We start from the raw sequence: 19,342 nt of genomic DNA on the forward strand, positions 1-19,342 counted from the left end.
ATACAATGCTGCGAATCTTTGATCAGAAGACATGAAGTTACGGAGAAGAAAGCAAAAGACATGAAACAATGCAATCAAAATGTTATAATGGAGGACAGAACCGTGATATGCATTAGCGTAGTTTTCAGAAAAAATAACTTGGCTGGCCCAATTGAAACAAGGAAATGAAGCTCTCAAGGCTCTTCAGGATTTGATGTGTTGTGACGATGCAAGGACAATAACGGTTCTTGCAGATGCATAGCGGGATTCTTCTCCGTCGTCTTCTTGGGTGATCCATCTGCAAGGACTTGATGATCATTATTGCTTTGGATGGGAATATCATCACATGTCGATATTCCTGCGGGAACCTCTTCTTGCTCATGCTTGGTGTCCTTCTGATCTTTGGCCTTTCCCCACAGTACTATGTATAGCCCAACAATGACTGCCCCAGCACCCAACAAGCTGATCAAATTCACCAAACGGGGAAAAAAAAAATAATTAGACAAATTCACACCTGCGGCAAACGTGAGTTTCTTGTCCATGTTACATTCGTATCTAATGTGTCTGGACCACTTGGGTAGGATGCTGATGGGGCCATTCCGCCGATCCAAGCATTTATGAACGGGCAAGTGAAGGTATTTTCTTCCATAGGAGCAAAAGGATCTAAAAATTGAATGGCCGATATTAGTCCATTTCCAGCATATGTACCTTCCAACGGATAGTGCTTCATGGAGAAATATGTATGCGAAAATGATTGCCAGGACAGTGTTCAGAGGGTTGAACATTGCAGTGAACACTGGCCCCCTTCGTGAAACGCACCAGGCTTGACCGAAGAATGCGAATGCAGCTCCCACACCCTGCGTTAATCGAATCATCTATCAAATAAACGAAGATGACATCTCTGAAAATATCAGGAACTCTTATCGGAAGTCGGTGTGCACATATTATTGAATATCTTTCATGCTTGAGAACTTAACTGCGAACAAGCAAGCACCATATTCAAGAACTGTGTTAATTCTCCAAACTTCCCATTCCCTCTCCAATACTAGTGCAAGAGCTGCAGATTGTAGCATCCCGAAGAAACACGTCCAGGCTGTTGTATACAAGTCATCTGGACAGTTTGCTGATATTGGTACCTGTTTAGAAGCAGAAATGAAGATTTGTTATGTGTGAAGTCAACATATGTAGCAATGAAACAGCAATACTGGTTATGTAAGTTTCAGAAGACTTGGAAACGGTAAAAGCTCGAATCTTTATCAAACAGAGAATTGAACATGCCTGTAGCATAAGCCAAGATGACCAGCAGCAGCAGCCTCCGAAGAGAATCAGACAACCCAGTAACCAATTCTGTATTTGCAATCCCTGCAACAACGTTCTTGTCTGCATATATTCTCCTTTGCTCTGCAGCAGTTCTGGGCCTTTGATGAGTGCCATCGAAACAGCTCCACCAACACACACCACCGTCCCGAGAACTTTTGCCATGCTTCTCATGCTCCGGAAATTAAACTTCTCCAATCTAAAGTCCAACTCCGGCATCAGAGAGATTCTCAGTACATTTGCAAGGTTCTACTTTAATAGAGGCAGAAAAAGACTAGTCAAAGAGATCACGGGATTACCCTAGTGCAGTTGCCATCACAAAGATTAACACAGGAAGAAGATTGACCATGGCAGTGGCTACGGTAGCCGAGGACAAGTTGAGGCCTTCAAAATATGCGTTCTGGTTAACTGCTATCCTACGGAAATGAAGAGACCATGAGCAAGTGATGTCAGATCTTTACATTTAGTATGAGACACGGTTTTGAGTTTTTCTCTTGGCTAAATTGCACTAATGGTCCAAAAAGTTTTACAAATGTTTTAATATGGTACAAAAAGTTTTTTTTACTACTTGATGGTACAAAATGTTTCAAAGTTGTTTCAGTCCATTATCTTGCCATTGACGCCGTTAAGCCGTCTTTTACAAGACTGTAAATTTTGCACCATCATGTAACGTACGTAAAACATTTTGTACTGTTAAGTTACAATTTCAAAACATTTTGCACCATCATATAACGTCCCACCATTTATAAGACTGTAAATTTTGCACAATTATGTAATTTACGTAAAACATTTTGTAGTATTAAATTACAACTTCAAAACATTTTGCACCATCATATAACGTCCCACAAAAATTGATTTTGCACCATCATCGTTGGCTTGACGGCGTCAATGGCGAGATGATAGTTTGTACTATACTGAAACAACTTGAAACATTTGGTACCATCAAGTGGCAAATTTTTTTTTGTACCATATTAAAATATTTATAAAACTTTTTAAACTACCAGTGTAATTTACCATTTTTTCTTCCATATTTTAAAAGAATAGTTAGGCATGTATGTGTTTCCTTTCCCTTCCAGTTACTCCTGTTGTTTTCGCCTGAACTGAATACAAGTTCCCAGTTTCTGTGCTCAAATCTTCATAGTTGATCACATGCAGAAGAGCTCTTACCCGAGAAAAGCGGCTGCGAATGTCAATCCAGAGATCTTCCATCCCAAGCACAAGCTCAATGAATTTCTCCTGCCAAAGAGAAAATGCTAGTAAAGTTCCAATATGTCATAGCTGTCCTTCGAGTTTTGGCTTATGAAGATTTTTCCGGGTGATCATTTCTAGTGAATCTCTTTCTGCATTATCTGGTTGATGGATATCGATGAATGACAAAAAAGAGACTAGGAAAATGGGAGAACCGGAACCTTACCTCCTATTGTAAAGGGCAGGAGGTACGATGATCAAAGCAGTAATGACCTGCCGGTAAGCAACAAAGATCGGAGGCTTCATGCCTTGCAGGAATGCTTCCTTTGAGAAGATAGCAATCCCTGCATATATGCACTGAAGCCCCACCATTACCATTACATGCTTGAGTCCTCCTCCCTCATCCATTCTGATTCCTTTCACTCGCTAGTATCCCTCTTCGGTTTTCGTTGTGGGGCTCTTAGATATTTACACACACTCACACATGTTGACTGTTAAGCTAGTTTCACTTCCACTTCCAAGTGTTCGTATATCTGTCTCCAATGGTCCCGCTTGCACCCATCACGCAGTCACGAGTTCCCCAGTGGGGGTAGAGTTACTCTAAATGGTACTGGTCTGGTCCCTCCGTACGCTGGGTTGATATATAGATGTGGTTTGGACTGTTTGTTGACAAGGTAATCAGCTAACGGTCGATCCTGGAATTATCAGTATAAATTTATCGAGCACCTCTCAAGACAAGAGCATTAAGGACGACTAGCATCAGTAGAGTGGGGGCTACGTGCAGCAGGAGCCATAATGCCAAAAAAATAGCATCCTGCAATTAAGAGCAGAGAACCTATTAACCAAGCTGACCATAATTGACCAAGCTAGGGAAAACTGACCACACAGGAACACTTTTGGAAGATTCCATAGAATAGCTCTCGAAATGCACCCAGTTGGCCAGTTCATGAGACGGCAACAAGACCCGAAAAATCCACCTGAACGATGAAGCAACCTAAGATACCCAAAGTATCCCCGATCAACCGGGACAGCTGGACACTTTATGAAGATTAGCAGTTCATATATAGCACGATAACCAGGGACCCTTGTAATGTCATAGGAGGCGGAGGTTTGTAAAATCTAAATTCATTCTCAACAGTACATGGTACATAGATCAAAACCATTGACAAGGTATTTATCGATATATATGTATATATATTGCCAAAGCCTTGGATTGGACAGGGCATTGGGCTTTAAGATGGGCCTGACGTCCAATTCATTGGAATATCTGAGTTGCCGACATGTAGCCACGTGTCAGACTCTCGTGCACCCACGCACACTTCAGCTCTTCCTGCGTCCGCCGCGTGGCCCCGCCGCCGTTAACCGCCGAGAACTCCCGAACTTCTTCACACAGGCGTCGGCCAGAGAAGCTATCGAACAGCAATGGGGAAGACGAGAGCGCTCCCTCGGGGTCCCGAGAAGAAGCCGAAGCCGACCAAGCGTACAGGCAGGAAACGCCGGAGATTCTCCAAGACCGGTCTCGCGAAGTACCTGAAGGCCGACTCCCACCTTTACGGTCCTTTGGTCGGTTTCTCGCCGTCCAGTCTCATCCCTCCCAAGACCCTCCATTCTTCCGACACAGGTGACTGTTTCTGGCCACCAAAAGATAAGCTTTTTTAACGCTATCTTTGCGAGAAATGGTTTCACAGGGCTTTATTTGTTTATGGGACCGTTTAAGGAGTGAAAGCAAGAGAGCCCAGTAAAGGGAAGGAGAAGAGGTTGCTGGAGAAGATCTCGGAGTATCTGAAATCTGATTCCCACATGTATGCTTCCGTGGTTGATGTCGGGAGCGCGTCCCCTGCTCCTGCTTCTGGTAGTAATCTTCATTTTGCGTGAAGGATGATCATTTGGTAAAAGTAATTGCTTTAACTGGATTTTAGGGGTGACTGCAAAGTTATGGAAATGAGGTCCATGAGCTATATACTGTACAAAGATTAGTTCTTGAAGATGACAGAGTGATCTGTTTCTGTGGAGGAGAGGACGTCGTAGTTGTCGATTTGAACAATTGTTTTTTAAGGTTTAGACTGCCTGTTTGACGATTCCGGTTTCAGATCAAGAGAGCTTTTGTCCGTAATTTCAGGGTCCGTCCACCAAGCCGAAAAGGTAATTGTGGCCGCTTTTAGGACCGTGATGACCGTGAAAGAGGTTATTGGGAGGCTGCTACCAGGGGATACTGTTCCTGAAACGGCAGCTCCTGAAGGGCGTGGTTTAGGACATAGGGAGGCAGTGAATCATAATTATCGTAACTGTCGAACCTCTTTGCCCTCAGGTAGTACCCTAGAGCACCTTATGGCTAAAACCTTCCAATTTTATCACTATAACTATTGTTGTCACATACATTCTGAATCGCAGGGACAGAGTCGATGAGCCGAGAACTAAGAAGACTAGTGGGCTGAGGACGGTGAGTATTATTGGTAAATATGATGTAACCAGTAAGGTAAAACACGGCCTCCAGTTAGCGTCTGTATAGACTTGTTGTACTAATGATTGTGTTCTCTTGATTTTCGAACCGAAGATATCTAGTGGTTGTGTTTCATTTCGTCTGGTTATCAAGCAAACACGCGTCTTTGTTCCCTAATAATTAGTCGGACTGATCAGGGGGTTGCAGTGTCATTTCGAAGCTAATCGCCATAGAGATAGATCAGGATTGTTCTGATGTCGGTTTGGAGAAGTAAGAAGGTTAATTCCCATGTGTTTGACATGTTCTTGTGATGTTATTCGTAATAGACTGGCCATTTCGGGGCAGAGACAGCTCAGTTCTTCTTACGTTTAAACAGAAGGGCTAATGTTTCTTATGTGAAATGTTAGATCAATTACAGTTGCCTCATGTTCTCTGAGCTGGTAATGCTTTTTCTCGAATAGTTCCTGAATAGGCGTTGCTTTCCTCGTCCTCCATCAGGATGCTCACCCTTATTGACTCAGGCGCAAGAAAACAAAATGGATAAGTTGCACAGGCTCTCTTTTAAGTCTAATATGGTCCCGTCTCGACTGTCCTTGCATGGGTTTGGATGAATTCAGTCCACGTGCGGGTGGGACATAAATTGATGTTATGTTTAGACCGAAAAATGATTTTATTGTAGCAAAGAGAGCTTTCATATGATGTTCATCGTTACACTGCAACAGTTGGTGGTGTATACATTCAGGGACCCATTTGGGAAAATGGGTCGCTGTACGTAAGAAACATGATTGATAATGCCTCGGGTCTTAACGGGAACGATGAAGTCCGTGAGCACGAAAACTAATGGAAGATCATTCGATTCCCGTCTTGTCCACTTGTGGAGAAAGGACTCGTTAGCATTAACTGTCCTTTGAAAAATCAAACAGGACGGCACCAAATCGGCCGCTTAGAGCATGTGTTATTGATCAATAATGCCTGCTTACAGGTACAAAATTTATTCATTGTGGTATAATCATCATAACACAAAAAAAGAAGAAGAAGAAGGGGAAAACACGAATATATCACTAAACCATTTTGATTGAAGTTTTAATCAATACATTTGCTTCCGTCTCGACTAGCTGACTCTTGACGGGACATCTCGCAACACCTCTCCGTAACTCGTGTTTTCCCTGGACCGACTGTTCGGACACTCGTGACATGAAAACTAGGACTTGCCTATATAAACGCATTGTACTTACAAGAGCCTTAACAAAGCTCACCTATCTTCGCTCATATATACTCTGTTTTTGTGCGTCTTTCCTTGAGTTTTCGCACAATGAGAAAGAAGGGGAGAGTGCAGCTACGGAGGAAGAGGAGGAGCACAGAGGAGTCGAAAAGGGCGAGGAAGAGTCCGGCCAGAAGGAAGATGGAGCAGTTGCAGAGGATCATCCCAGGTTGCGACGGGCAGTTTGCCATGGATTCCACGACCTTGTTCCATCTGATTGCAGATTACATCTCCTTTCTTGAACTCAAAGCGTCTCTCCTCAGAACCACAATCTCCTGCCTCCCACTCCTCTCGACTAAAGGTGACCAACCGAATGAACCACCTGCATCGTGTATGCAGTAATCTTCCAATAATGATAACGAGTAGCCACAGGGTTCGGGAACGTCTGTCGATCTCCCGCATGAGTGCGAAATGTTCTTGAAGATGGGAATTATTCCTAGGGATGATATTTGTATGTCGTTCTTATTCTGCATAAATAAGGTGTTCGCTCTGTTCCTGCAATCTCCTCGGCAGAGCAGCTGCTTCTCTTTGTTATCTCCTTCCTATGCAATAAGATATCCCCCTCTGTTTGGCTTGGTATCTTCAACCGTCTTGTTTTTATGTACTGGTTTAGAGTTTTCAGCGGTCTTGTTTTTATGCACGTTATACTGATTAGTAGATATTGCACCAGAAGTTTATTAGAAATCACGGGAAAAAATTACAGACGGGCGCCCCAGTTTGCTTCATTCCGACAACAAGGGAAGACATGACGTTGGATGAATCACACTCTGTGCAGTAATACATTCTGTCTTCTCTATTTACAAGGCCAATAAGATCTTACAACGAGAAATGAAAAGATGAAAAATCGAATCATCACCATCATCTGTCTTTATATATATGAACAAAAAAATCGTGGGAGAAGACGCATCTCTCTCCCTGTACCAAGGGCTAGCCGGAGCCAAAGCCGGACCCAGGATTGGGAGATGTTACTCTCAGCACCCGCCACCCGTGGTTACACACTGATTGAGTGTGGAGAACCAGGACTTCCTGCCCTCAGTTTGAGAGGCTGCACGTCTTAGGCTTGACCTTGAACACCGAGCAAGGTAGCTCCTCAAGTTCCGGTCCGCGGTGCAGGGTATGAGGGAAGGGCTCGTGTCAGGTGCCCCCATGCAGAGGCTTGGGTTGAGCTTGACTGATGGGAATCTTTGGCAGCTTAGGCTGCGGAACGAGGACCCAAGCGGGGAGATCCTCGTGCAGTGAGAATCGCCAGGCTTGCAGAGCGGAGTAGTGAGGGTTGTGGGCTCAGGGATCTCCCCTGAGCATGTGCAGAATGCAAGCGAGAGGCTCGTCCTGGCAATCTCCTTGGGGATGGGCCTCGTCCCAGGGAGTTTGGTGAACGAGACGATCCCGTGGCGGCAGAGAGGACATGGGATGGAGCCTGGAGGGCCATGGGTGGTTGTTGAGCTATTCATCGAACAGAGGTACAGGGCGCACTTAGTGCAGAATTCATGGTCGCAACCTGCAACAAGTAATATCGACCATTTATTTGATTGAGACGACTCTTTTAACTTCTACAATCAGAGACATCAGAAAGACTGGAAATAGACTGGCCATGGCATCATCAGTCCACAGATCCAACCGAACTTCTGAAAATATCCCAAAAACAAGTTACATAATGTAATTTTTTAATAATCTTGTTTTTCAAGTCTATTGGGGTTCTGAAAAGCATATGTAACCTTGAGCGGCCACAGTGCAATTCCTTTCCAAACAAACAACACATGTATCCTGGCATGTTGGGTGGGAATCATTGCTTCTCCACCCACATTCTCTGCAAGCGATGAAAAATTCATATATCAAGGCTTTGAATTATTAGAGAGCTATAAACAGACAGATAATAAGAATGTTTTGTACCTATCAGGAAAAAAAAAGGAATGTTTTGAAGGACAGGGAGCGGAAAGAAATGCTCACCTAGCAATCTTGATGATGCTCATAAGAGGAAGGGATATGTAAGGAGAAGGAAGCGTTTGTCCTTGTTCTTCCGGTGGTTTGGTGAGGATTTCCTCGAGCCAGTTTCTATGCCACGAGCGAGCAACCATCAATGGGGTCAATCTGCGAGTATACACATATAAACAAGATCAGAAGACATCTATTAATTTGATGATTCTAAACACTTTTCTATATGTAATTAGGACTTTACTTGAGGAAACATGTCAATTCATTTTCTTCCCGTCGATCAAGTATCAGTCATATAACCCAAATAAGCAGAAAAAATATATCTTAAAAATAAGGCTCATCTACAGCATTGTCCATACGCCATAAAATTCGAGGATGCTGAACAAAACTGATAAGGCTTCTTGATTTGAGAATATGATTACATTTTGACTAAAACTACAAAAAAAAAGAAAGGCATAGATGCGGATAGATGATATGTGATACCCGTTAGAGTTTTCAGCTGAGAGACTCGCACCATTTGCTATTAGGATCTGATCCATAAAACAAATAGATAGGGATTCGGTCAGCAATCATAGCAAAGGCACTTCGAACTTCCTTTCATTGACTTATTTCCAGGAAATAAGAAAAAAGGTACCTGACAACACTGCGCATTTCCACCACAAGCAGCGTAGTGGAGAGGAGTGCTTCCCGCCCCTGAAATATCCCAAGAAATATTTAGCTTTAACAAGAAGTCCAACAATGTATCACAAGAAGACCGAAATACTATTGCCTGGAAGGAAAAGATCCACCTATAAGATCAATTGTCGTCCCGTCCTCAACAGTAACTTCGGAAACAGAAGCCCCAAGATCCAAGAGCAACTGGACACTTTCCATGTGTCCATTAAGAGCGGCCATATGAAGGGCTGTGATGCCTCCATCAGCGGGCTTGTTGATCACCTGAGAAAGGGCACTGCTCCTGACAAATACCGAGAAGTGAAATTCAACAAAGAATGGCCAAAACAGAGAGAAAATTTTGTAGGAACTGCGGGAATGAAAAGAACCCATCAAAGCATTATTACCCTTCGAGCTCAGGGGAAGAGTCATTATTATCATTTGGCTGTTTCCTTAGGATGCTCCAAACATTGGGGACGCTGGGAATGTAATCTGCAAGTAGAAGTCGGATACACCGAGAATGGCCATTCAGAGCAGCCAAATGAAGGGCTGTTCCCCCATTGAGGTAGTCTGCTCGGTGGATCTATAAAGAAATTTAGTATTTTGGATTAATTTTGATCTTTGAAATAGACGTCATTTTTTTCGATTAGGAGGAGAAATTTTTCAGCTTTTTGACTTTTCTCTTTCCTTTATAAGAAACTGAAGAAGATAACTTAGGGAAAGAAAATATTGGACATGGTCCAAGAAGCACAATCTAATGCATTTTTCCTTAGTTTCTTTAAATTTAGAGAAATGAAAAGCTGGAAAATCCCAAAGAGCCAAAATGGCCCTAAAGATTCTTACATTAGCTCGAAAAAGGATCAGATTCTGAACGACTTCCCAATGACCATGCTGACAAGCTTGCATCAAAGCACTCTGTTTTTGCAATTAAAAAAAAAGGTTTTCATTAGGAAACAATAAGAACCTAATCACTTACAAAATCTACGACTTTCAGGCCACGAACATCACCTGTCCACGATAATTCCTGAGATTTATGTCAACCCCCGACTCGAGCAACAGAGAAACTATCTAAACATAGAGACCAAACCAATCACCATAACTGAAAGCAGAATCACATAGACAACTCAAGGTTTTGAATTGACAAAAAATGTCCGCAAAGATCAACAAGATTGTACCTCATGGTGACCCTGAGCTGCAGAATAATGCAGTGGTGAGTTCCGAACCCCAAAAGTCGAGTACCTCACGAGGCGAGGATTATATTCCAAGAGAGCCTTGGCTTCTTGAAGATCACCATCTCTTGCAGCCGAAACCAGGCGTTCCCCTGAAGCAGAGCAACCGAAAGAATTCCCCACAAGGTTCAACAATCTCATGGCCCTCAATGGTCGAGAATCTTCCCCGTTATCGCTCTATTGACAATCTTCCCCAAATTGTGCAATCAACAAACCATCAAGGGGAAGGTTCACCGAGAAGGAGACACTAAGCAAAGGGGCATAGCCTTGAACAACCTCAATACAATTTGAAAATTGAAAATAGGCAGGGGAATTTTTTTTTCTTTGTTCTTTTCTTCTGCACCAAACTAACAACAACCAAACACAGAGAATTAGGTGTAACGAGCAGAATCTGAGAGCTCGATGATCCCCTCCAAACCTTAAAAATCCTAGGAAAATCAAGAACCCCTCCCCCCCAACTCACCTAGAAAAACTCCAATTTTGTGATGTCGCCCTCTTCGTTTTACATATTAATCTCGTCAATTACGAGGAACCCGGCAACTCAGCAACCTATAAAGCCCCAAATTGAAGCTCCGGGGAGCCTCTTCTCTGCACCCAGATAAGATGATCACAACGTCCGACGCCCCAAATTCAAGAACCTCCCAAGAACAGCACAGAGCTTCAACCCAACCCGGCCCATCAGAATTCAGCTCCCAGGAACCAAACCCCCGGGCACCCAAATCCAAGAATTGAATTTGCGCCTTAATTAAAACACCTGAAGCCCCGCCTCACCCCATCATGTTGCCCACTCCCAAGATTCCTCCAAAAAGGTCAAAGCACCAAAAAAGGTCGCGGCTTTACAGGCTAACAATCTGCAATTTCTCGGGAGGATGGGGGAGGGAGGGAGGGAGGGAGGGAGACCGATCGATCGATGGAAAGGTGAAATGAATTGGGTGATTGAATGTGACAGAGCAACAGGACAGGGTACTAAAATTACAGCAAAAGGAAGGAAATTCGCGAAATGGGGAGATGGGGTATCGGTGAATATTTAATTCTATCAGCATAAACATATGGAGGGGAGGGGACAGCGACAATCTTTCGCTGCCACGCTCGGCTCTTAACCAACCAAACTAACAATAGTACTCCCCCCTTCCCATCCCTTCCCTTCCCTTCCCTTCCCGCTTGAAAAAGGGTTGGCTGTGCCTTCACCATTAGGGTGTTCCTGACATATTATTAGGCAGTCAACGCGGTGGTTGAGATGAGAGGAGAGGAGAGGACAGAGTCCTCTCTCTCTCTCCTCTTCTCTGCCGGGCAATTCGGTAAATTTATCCCAAGTTGACCCCGCCGATTGAGCGTTCTTTACGTTGGATTACTATCATTGCTCTCTGGTTCTTTACAGCATGCGAGGAACAAGCAGCATTACAGATCCGACCAGATCCCTTGTCCGATTTGTTGTGGTCAGAAGCTCTCCGTACACATGAAACCTTAGTCTTAGTCCGCATCTATATATGCAGTTGATCTACGTCAACTCACAGTGAAAATGAAAAACTCAGATTTATGTTTAATCGGGGCCCAGAATTTTCTCCGCTTAAAATAAGATCTCGAATTTTCTCATCTATAGGTTTCGAGAAGCACTTACATTTTGTCTCGAGCTGTCACTGAAAAAAATAAAAGAAGCCTATTTGGTCATCTGTCTCTTTGGCAAATAGATTTATATTTAAGAGATACTTTTGCTGAAATTGAAAAGTAATATGTAAGATTGAGTGACATGTTCATTTCTCAACTATTTTACCGAGCAGGTAGACTTGTAGGTGAATAAGATCATAATTTAGTGGGATTAGACTCGTTTTAAAGTTATAACGCGTCGAACATAAATCTCACTATATATGTCGAGTTCTTGCCAAGTTGGTATTAGAATTGATTTAAGTGGATGATTAGTCTTAAGGTCCTGCGAGATAGATTTGAAACTAATAATTAAAGGGGCATTTACTTTTTCAGCTAATGAATTAGTTTTGACATGCTTGAGGAGGCACATTTTATAGTTAAGAAATTTAAAACGACGCATAGTGAAAGAAAAATATCTTAAAATTAAATAGTTGACAATTAAAAATAAGATCCTAAAAAATAAAATTGAAAGGAAAAGAAAAGAAAAAAAAAAAGCAGAACGGATTTATGTGTCACAGCCGCAGCCAACGCAATATTAATGTGTAGAGAATTTTATATATGGACACAGGAAGCAACATGAAGGCAATGATTATGCCATGTTCCTATCATTTGCATTTAATATTATTTAAAATATTTCATTGTCTACTAATTTATGGCTATAATGTCATGACCCGCCATTAGATTTAATTAATGGAATACAAATCTAATTCCAACTATTAGTTCCACTATATTGAAAGAAGAATTGTCGTCACGTTTTGTTTTTTTACCTTGGAGTTGCTTCGACTCGATCCGGAATTTCTTATTATCCGAGAGATATTTAGAGATATTAATATGCGATATAAATTTCTTTTTCATGACTTATCCAAGGAAAAAAAAAGGAAATTTCATTTTCATGATGTGTCGAGACTTGATTTGCAACACATATCTTTTTTTGACTAAGCATGTCCTAATATATATTTTTTGAACTAAGCCGGCCCATGCAGCCCAAAAGAAAGAGAGAAGGTGGCCCAAATAAAAGAAAGGCCTTTGCTTCGGACCAATTACGCCCTGATCAGTAATTGCTCAATATTCAAATCACATCCTCATTAGGCCAGACCAAGCCCCTCGTAGACAATATATATATATATATATATTTTCGAACATAACACGGGTATTCTTAGCATACGTGACTGACACCGATTCCTAAAGACAGTAATTTTCCATGATTTATGTGCATCCTTCTATGCGAAACTACACAATATATCAATCAATTTAAGACATTCATCATTGGCTTTTGCGATGTATTGCGGAATATCATGTATGGAGATCTCGTATATCTGCTTAGCTAGTTCAGCCTAACCTGCGTAGCCACTCCGCTCACACAATGCCCAACCAGTTTTGTATCGGTCGGATTCACGTTTGAGGAATAGCATCTCCGAGTCATGTCGTGGAACCGAGCCTAATATATATGAATGGTTTTCGAAATTCAAAATGATGGGGAGAGTCAGAGAAAATGTTATGAGAGGCGACTATCAACCGTGGGACGTTCATCAGAGTTTGGAGTTTACCGTTTGTTTCAGATGGCTGTGTGTGTGTGTGTGTGTCTTTCTTTCTTCTTTTTTTAAATTTTTTTTGCCCTTTTCTTTGATGGTTCTCTGTCTGTTTCCTTTGCAAAGGACAAATGTTCAGATCGCATGAGGTTTTGCTGTTCGGATTCGAACAATACGGAAATCTCTTTCGGAAAATGTCCAAACCCCAACGGGAAGGCTCCTTCGGTCATCACAGGCGTTGACATTTTATGAAAAGATTGGCAACCCCACATAAGAGGTAATTATTATTATTATTATTATTATTTGGTCTTTCTTTCATCTTTCTTTCTTTATGTGTATTTTTATCTTTTTCACTGTGCATAACTAACTAACTATTCCCCGCGCGTTTGACCAATTCATATTCACTCGTACTCGATTTGATTGTATTTGGTGACTATCATAATTAAGCCAATTGGTTTGATTATTTGATGTAGGAAAAAATCTTTGGATTTGCCCTTAGTTTCTTCCTTGGTTTCTTTGGGTAGAGATAATATTACATGTAATTGGTTACGTTTATCTAGTTATGCAATGTGAAGATTCCTACGCCAATAGTCCCTGACCCCATTTTACTTTTATTAAAAAAAAATTGAATGCAAATGGGACAGAGAGAGTTGTTTAATGCAGGACAGAACGGAGGAGAAGTTAGAAAGACCATTCGGATTAGTTATGGTTTGAGTAGAAAATGTTTACATTGCTAGATCTTTATTTATTTTGCCTTTTTTTTTTAATAACCAGAAGGGGTCATGCACTTACTTCTTATTCAACGTTCACACACGGTTTCTTCACTTCGGTGCAAACCAATGGTTTCACCTACTTCTCTACTTGTCTTGACATTTTTGTGCATTTCAACTAATAGCAAGAAAGAGACATTTCTACTTCAAGGATCGATTGCAACTACTAAATTAGTGAATTAGAACATATTGACCGATCAGTCGGCATGCATACTAAAGGACGTGAAGATAGAAGAACGTTTGGAAAAGAAACACAATAGGGTCTCATTAATTGATAACTTCTTGATTGCGAGTTAGGAGAGCGACTCGACTTTATTTTTAGCAGATAAATAATATTAATTATTGTACTCTTTATTTTTCTTTTGTAAGAAAAGAGATCTATAAATCTAATATAATAAAATAAAAATTTCAATATCATGTACTCAAACGTTACAAAATGATAATGTATCGGAAAAAAAAGTACTGGTTTATAGCTAATCTGCCGGCTCTGTAAAAGATCATCTCACCAATTAAGTTTTTTCAACAATTCTATATTGATTTTATTCAATTTAATAATTTGTTAACAGAATGATGATGATAATAATAATAATCATTTTTTTTTTCATGAGGGTCAAATAGATAGATGATTGCCACGCGTCATCATCTCATGAATCCAGTCCAGCCGTTCTGCAGGGGCATGTCCGGAATTGGATCTCTTGTTATTAGATTGTCCTTCGTACTTAACTTGCTTTATTTGTGCATGTCTTCTCTCCGACTCTGAATAAAAAGCCAAAACTCCTCAGACCAGACCAAAGATCGATCGATGGCTCAGGCTGGTAAATTTATTTGGGTTAATCTCAAGTTGTACCCCAGAACTTTTGTTGCAGTGTCAAACCGCCCCTTTGTATCACTTAGTAAATTTCCTCTCAACGTATAGTTCTTTCATTATGTTTTGCAGAATAGTTAATTAAGCCGGTTGAATTATTAATAACATTTTTTTTTTGTAAATCCAGCCACAATAGCTAGCTAGAGTACTCACACATCTTGCGGCACATCAAACTTTGACCGTTCCCAAAAGTTTTAATTAGTTAATTAGAGGTACTTGATTAATCATCAATTTGAAAGACGAGTTGATCATAGGGTAATTTCTATTGTTTTCATGTGTTTATCTGATGACCCACAACATCAATCCGGATATCCTATAACATAAGGTATATTGAGACAATCGAGATGAATCCTAGATAAGATGGGCCACTTTGATACGGATAGGAAAGGTTTGAGGTGCAATTTGAAATTACCAGCAGCATTTTCTTGGTGTAGCTATTCGTGTTATCCCGAAAGGTCAAGAGTGGTCCCAAATGAAAAATGTTTTGACCTTCTTGTCACGGCGTCCCTTGGCAGTGCCTTCTTCATCCAAGTACTTGGAAATTGCTCATCAACGGGCTTCTTCCGTTAATTAATCATGTATATGTATTTATAAAAATATTGCAAAACAACTTATGAATGATTTAAGCAATTCCTTTTTTTTTTTAATATTTAGTTAAGATATGTGGGGACCTATTAAGAGGCCACTTCGTTGCATGAAGATGCATATTATAAAGAGGAAAACGGCTAATTACGGGGTCAATGCTAATCGTTTTATTTATTCTATTCGAAATCAAATCTCATAACACATACAGTTGGTTTAGGAATCGCTATTATAAGTGACATCACATTGTAGAACATTTCAAATTATATTTATCACATATTGTAAAATTTCATTGAGCTATAAGCAATTAGAGTCATTTCTAATTTAAAAGTTCGAGCTAATAGGTTATGAAACCTAATCTCTTATAAACTCGTGAATTTCTCTTTAATTTTTTCTTGTGGGACAATTTCTCTCAACAAATACGCATGCAGTTTTGTTTGATTAATTCAGTTTTACTGCAGTACACACATATATATATATATATATTTCGATGGACTACTGGCACACACACATATATACACACACATGTGTACAGGAATATTATATATATATATATATATAGTATTCCGTAGTTACTCTATTCCCGCATGCAAGAAAATTAATTATAGCTCGACAATGTCTCCTCATATGGCATCTTGATCATACACTTGATGATCGAGGTTTTCTCACATCTACTTAAAGAATGGGAAAAAAAATTCAAATAAAGATATTTTTATAAACAAGAAGCTCCAAAAGAATAGATAAATAATCCATTAATTCGTCCTTAAGAATGCATATTAATTAACATATAATTTGGCAAAAAAGGTTGAATTTCCGGAAGATTAGGGCTTTTGGATTTCGTGAGATGTACAAGTAGAGACAAACGAATAGAAATTTCTAATTCTTCGTAGCTAGTAGCTACTAGAAGTGTGGGAAAAAGGGCAATAGATAAATATAATAAATAAATAATAAAATATATGAAAGTGACAATTATCATGTTTCGCTTTCATACGGTCTCCGATGAAGTCCTTGGATCTGATGATGCTGAAAATGTTTAGTTCACATGAAGCTACTAAGACCGATTAATTAAGCTATTAATCGAATTTGGTAATTCCCTAAAGAAATCAGTTTCTTTCTTGATATATTTCTTGCTTACTCAATATAATTGAAGAGATTCTAAGGGTTCATCACCACTTATGTATGAAGGGAATTATAAGACCGCGCTAAAAAAAAGCTTTTAATATCTTTTTCCACAAAATGAATTCCGCAAAAAACGAAAAAGAAAGAATTCTGCCGGGGTTCACCAAATTATAAATGCGATAATCTTGAAATAAATTTTTAGATAATTAAAGATTAGAGCTGGCTAGATCGTCCATGACGATTTCAAAAAGTCTTGAAATCGTTTTTTTCAGAATTTCTTCCCAAGATTACAGCAACTGTAACAACGCTATAAGTCAATAATTTTCTCAGGAAAACCAACCATACACAGGGGCAATAGTATATATTATTTCTATACATAGGAAATTTCATATGTACACGCAAAGCTTTAAATCTCCCACATGCAATTATATATCAGACGACAATATTTCCACCGTCCCACAGTGTGAACTAATTTTCCCGTTGGCAGTGGCAAAACAAATAAAAGGTAAGCATGCGCTACCCCCTATTTTTTCCACCCAAAAAAATAAAGAAATAAAACCTAATTCTTGACTTTTGGAGTAAAAAATACTTTGATTATTATTGTTATTATTATTATTTCGTGAACAACGAAATAAGTTGTCTACATAATTAAATGAAAAAAATTACACATTTAGTCTTGTACCTTTATCCACTTTTTTATTTTTGTCATTTTCTATTATTTTTTCTCTTTTGATCCTATACCTTACTTTACTTTTCTGTTGTTGTCCTTCCGCTAATTCTTTCATTAACTTTGTTAAGTTAGCTTCGTATGAGTGCTCCATCAACGACACATAAGCTATTCTCCATTGGCTACTACACGTCAACTTGCACATTTAATTCAATTCATCTCTACTTTAAATCTACTCCAAATTATTAAAATATAAAAAAAGTAAGAAAAAAAGAAAATTAATGAAAAAAGAAAGAAGAGGATGAACAAGCGGCAGCAGGGAGGGACTTTAGTTTGTTCCTCTTCTTCGCGGAGTCTAAGCAAAGCATGAGCAAAATCAATATTTCAAATTCAAGGGAAATCAAATTAAAACCAACTTGAAAAATTTCTAAACTAACAAAACCCCAATGCAGTCAAGCGAATCCTAAATTTTGCTTCAATATTCTCCTTTCATTGTCATTTCTTAATTTGAAGATCTGTTGTTGGCTTTGATCAATTTGGCTCTTTCTCTTTGGAGTTTCAAAGTAAATTTTCGAAGAGTTTTTTGTTAGATCTCAGAATCAACAATGAAAATTTTCTTTCATCGAACGAGAATACTAAATGAATGAGAGGAATGCAAAGTATAAATTGGTAGTAGAGCATAAAATAGAAGCAGCACTGAAATGAGAAATCCAACTTTACTACTTGGCCTTCCTATTGGATTCCTGTTCGTCTTCTTCTTCTTCTTCTTCTACTGCTTGTGTGTTCTTTGATTTTCTTTATTTTTCCTTCTTTTGAGATAAATCAGATTGTAGTGAAAAATGAAGTACACTTTTATAACCGGTTGAATTTTTTACCAGTTTCATTTCATCCCTCTATTGCTCTTTCTTTTTTGGATAATACATAAATTGCTGACCTATCATTTATATTGCACCCAAAAAGATCCGACTTAGCATATTAACGGAATAAATAACAGAAGGACGAATATAGAAAAGCAACGGAAGGTATAGAATGAAAAAATAGAAAAAAATAAAAAGAATAAAAATAGAAAAGTTGACAAAAGTACAAGATTGAAAGTATAATTTTTCCTAATTAAATGCCATTGCGTTGACGGATCCGTAATAACTGGCGGGAATCAATAAATTAATTTAATTATACTTCCCCTTAAAGGGTTCATCATATGCTAATTGGAAAACCCATAATAAATTATTAGATCGGAGCCAGATTACCCATGATTTCTCTCAATGGGTATATCGTATTTTCCGATTTGAGAGATTATCGCGAAGGCCAGCTGGGTCGGTTCTTGATCATTTCACATAGAGGTTGGCGTGAAATGGAGCTGTTAGTACCCCCATCAAAGACAGGATATATATAATTATACGGACTATTATCTGTTGTTCACGTCCTGATTATAATGCAACCGTTTGGAGATGTGATAGAGTTGGCATTTGGCAATGACATTTAGAGGCTTATGTTATGTTCCTATAAAAATTGCTAACCTAATTCTCAATTTTTCTCTTCCTTGGAATTTACAAAGACTTTTTCATTGAAAAATGCATTTTAACAAAAGAAGAAGAAGCTATATTTAAATTAAGGATCGATATTCAGACAATTTCTGGCTAGGAAGTCGAGCTTTCATGACTTCCATAGCATTGCCTCGAATTTTCATGGCATGCCTTTGGCTGATTTTTCTTTTCCATATATATGTCTTGGCTTATCTTCTTTGTCTTGACTTCAATCTTCGGAAATAAGGTTAATAGCAACTTGTTGCCCTAGTCGTCTTCCTGCCAATTGATAATTGACTTCCAATTACATAGATTTTGAACAAAAAAAATGACTGTCGAAAATCTTCTCTTAAAACATTAAAACGGGGTCATGTCGCTCTCATCACAGCTCGTAACCCCCCTTTTTTTATTATTAATTTTCTCCATTTTTTCTCTTAAAATATTAAAACAGGTCCATGTAGTCCTCATCGCCACACGAAACATTTTTTTTTTCCTTCTAGAAACTTGCCCTTTTCCATCTTTTTCTTTTTAATATGCATTTTTTTTATTAATGAGGGATTTTTGGATTTTGCCTGAAGCATATAACCAACTTGTAAGTTCACAAGACATGTATGTCCAAGCACACAAGCCATGAAACTTGGTCCCA

The 19,342-nt window shown here is 39.4% G+C and overlaps 3 protein-coding genes across 6 annotated transcripts; 1 reads left to right on the forward strand and 2 right to left on the reverse strand.

The window, feature by feature from the left end:
* Nucleotides 1-80: 80 nt before the first annotated feature.
* LOC116201013 (WAT1-related protein At4g30420-like) lies at nt 81-3,588 on the reverse strand. Its single transcript, XM_031532073.1, has 7 exons — nt 2,711-3,588; nt 2,464-2,532; nt 1,596-1,712; nt 1,258-1,495; nt 957-1,115; nt 688-836; nt 81-441 (listed from the first exon to the last, which is right to left on the reverse strand). Exons 1-7 carry the CDS (start codon nt 2,890-2,892, stop codon nt 174-176), a joined length of 1,182 nt encoding a protein of 393 aa, XP_031387933.1. The 5' UTR covers nt 2,893-3,588; the 3' UTR covers nt 81-173.
* Nucleotides 3,589-3,717: 129 nt separating this feature from the next.
* Nucleotides 3,718-6,771, forward strand: LOC116201014. Of its 3 annotated transcripts, XM_031532076.1 has the most exons (4): nt 3,718-4,105; nt 4,202-4,336; nt 4,604-4,792; nt 4,876-5,268. In XM_031532076.1, the coding sequence occupies exons 1-4, from the start codon at nt 3,907-3,909 to the stop codon at nt 4,917-4,919; spliced, it is 567 nt and encodes a 188-aa protein (XP_031387936.1). In that variant the 5' UTR covers nt 3,718-3,906; the 3' UTR covers nt 4,920-5,268. The 3 variants fall into 3 exon arrangements, with proteins under 3 accessions (XP_031387936.1, XP_031387935.1, XP_031387937.1); XM_031532075.1 differs by having other exon boundaries at nt 4,604-5,270; XM_031532077.1 differs by lacking the exon at nt 4,202-4,336 and having other exon boundaries at nt 4,604-6,771.
* A 103-nt stretch (nt 6,772-6,874) lies between these two features.
* LOC116201011 (probable E3 ubiquitin-protein ligase XBOS32) lies at nt 6,875-11,201 on the reverse strand. 2 transcript variants are annotated; one of them, XM_031532071.1, is made up of 10 exons: nt 9,944-11,201; nt 9,777-9,836; nt 9,612-9,683; nt 9,176-9,351; nt 8,906-9,066; nt 8,752-8,810; nt 8,601-8,647; nt 8,133-8,273; nt 7,901-7,992; nt 6,875-7,683 (listed from the first exon to the last, which is right to left on the reverse strand). In XM_031532071.1, the coding sequence occupies exons 1-10, from the start codon at nt 10,136-10,138 to the stop codon at nt 7,157-7,159; spliced, it is 1,530 nt and encodes a 509-aa protein (XP_031387931.1). In that variant the 5' UTR covers nt 10,139-11,201; the 3' UTR covers nt 6,875-7,156. The 2 variants fall into 2 exon arrangements, with proteins under 2 accessions (XP_031387931.1, XP_031387930.1); XM_031532070.1 differs by having other exon boundaries at nt 8,906-9,072; nt 9,944-11,196.
* Nucleotides 11,202-19,342: the final 8,141 nt, after the last annotated feature.

This window comes from Punica granatum, chromosome 3 (genome assembly GCF_007655135.1).
Source record: "Punica granatum isolate Tunisia-2019 chromosome 3, ASM765513v2, whole genome shotgun sequence".
NCBI classification, from domain to species: Eukaryota; Viridiplantae; Streptophyta; class Magnoliopsida; order Myrtales; family Lythraceae; genus Punica; species Punica granatum.

Excerpts from the sequence above, each read along its gene's own strand:
- LOC116201013 (XM_031532073.1), bottom strand. The coding sequence starts at position 2,892 with ATGGATGAGGGAGGAGGACTCAAGCATGTAATGGTAATGGTGGGGCTT. Across the intron at positions 2,533-2,710 it reads CCTGCCCTTTACAATAGGAG|GAGAAATTCATTGAGCTTGT; the intron begins GTAAGGTTCCGG and ends TCTCTTTGGCAG. Across the intron at positions 1,496-1,595 it reads GTGATGGCAACTGCACTAGG|ATTGGAGAAGTTTAATTTCC; the intron begins GTAATCCCGTGA and ends GTTGGACTTTAG.
- LOC116201014 (XM_031532075.1), top strand. The coding sequence starts at position 3,907 with ATGGGGAAGACGAGAGCGCTCCCTCGGGGTCCCGAGAAGAAGCCGAAG. Across the intron at positions 4,106-4,201 it reads CCTCCATTCTTCCGACACAG|GAGTGAAAGCAAGAGAGCCC; the intron begins GTGACTGTTTCT and ends GGACCGTTTAAG. Across the intron at positions 4,337-4,603 it reads GTCCCCTGCTCCTGCTTCTG|GGTCCGTCCACCAAGCCGAA; the intron begins GTAGTAATCTTC and ends CCGTAATTTCAG.
- LOC116201011 (XM_031532070.1), bottom strand. The coding sequence starts at position 10,138 with ATGAGATTGTTGAACCTTGTGGGGAATTCTTTCGGTTGCTCTGCTTCA. Across the intron at positions 9,684-9,776 it reads TCAGGAATTATCGTGGACAG|AGTGCTTTGATGCAAGCTTG; the intron begins GTGATGTTCGTG and ends TTGCAAAAACAG. Across the intron at positions 9,352-9,611 it reads TGATCCTTTTTCGAGCTAAT|ATCCACCGAGCAGACTACCT; the intron begins GTAAGAATCTTT and ends ATTTCTTTATAG.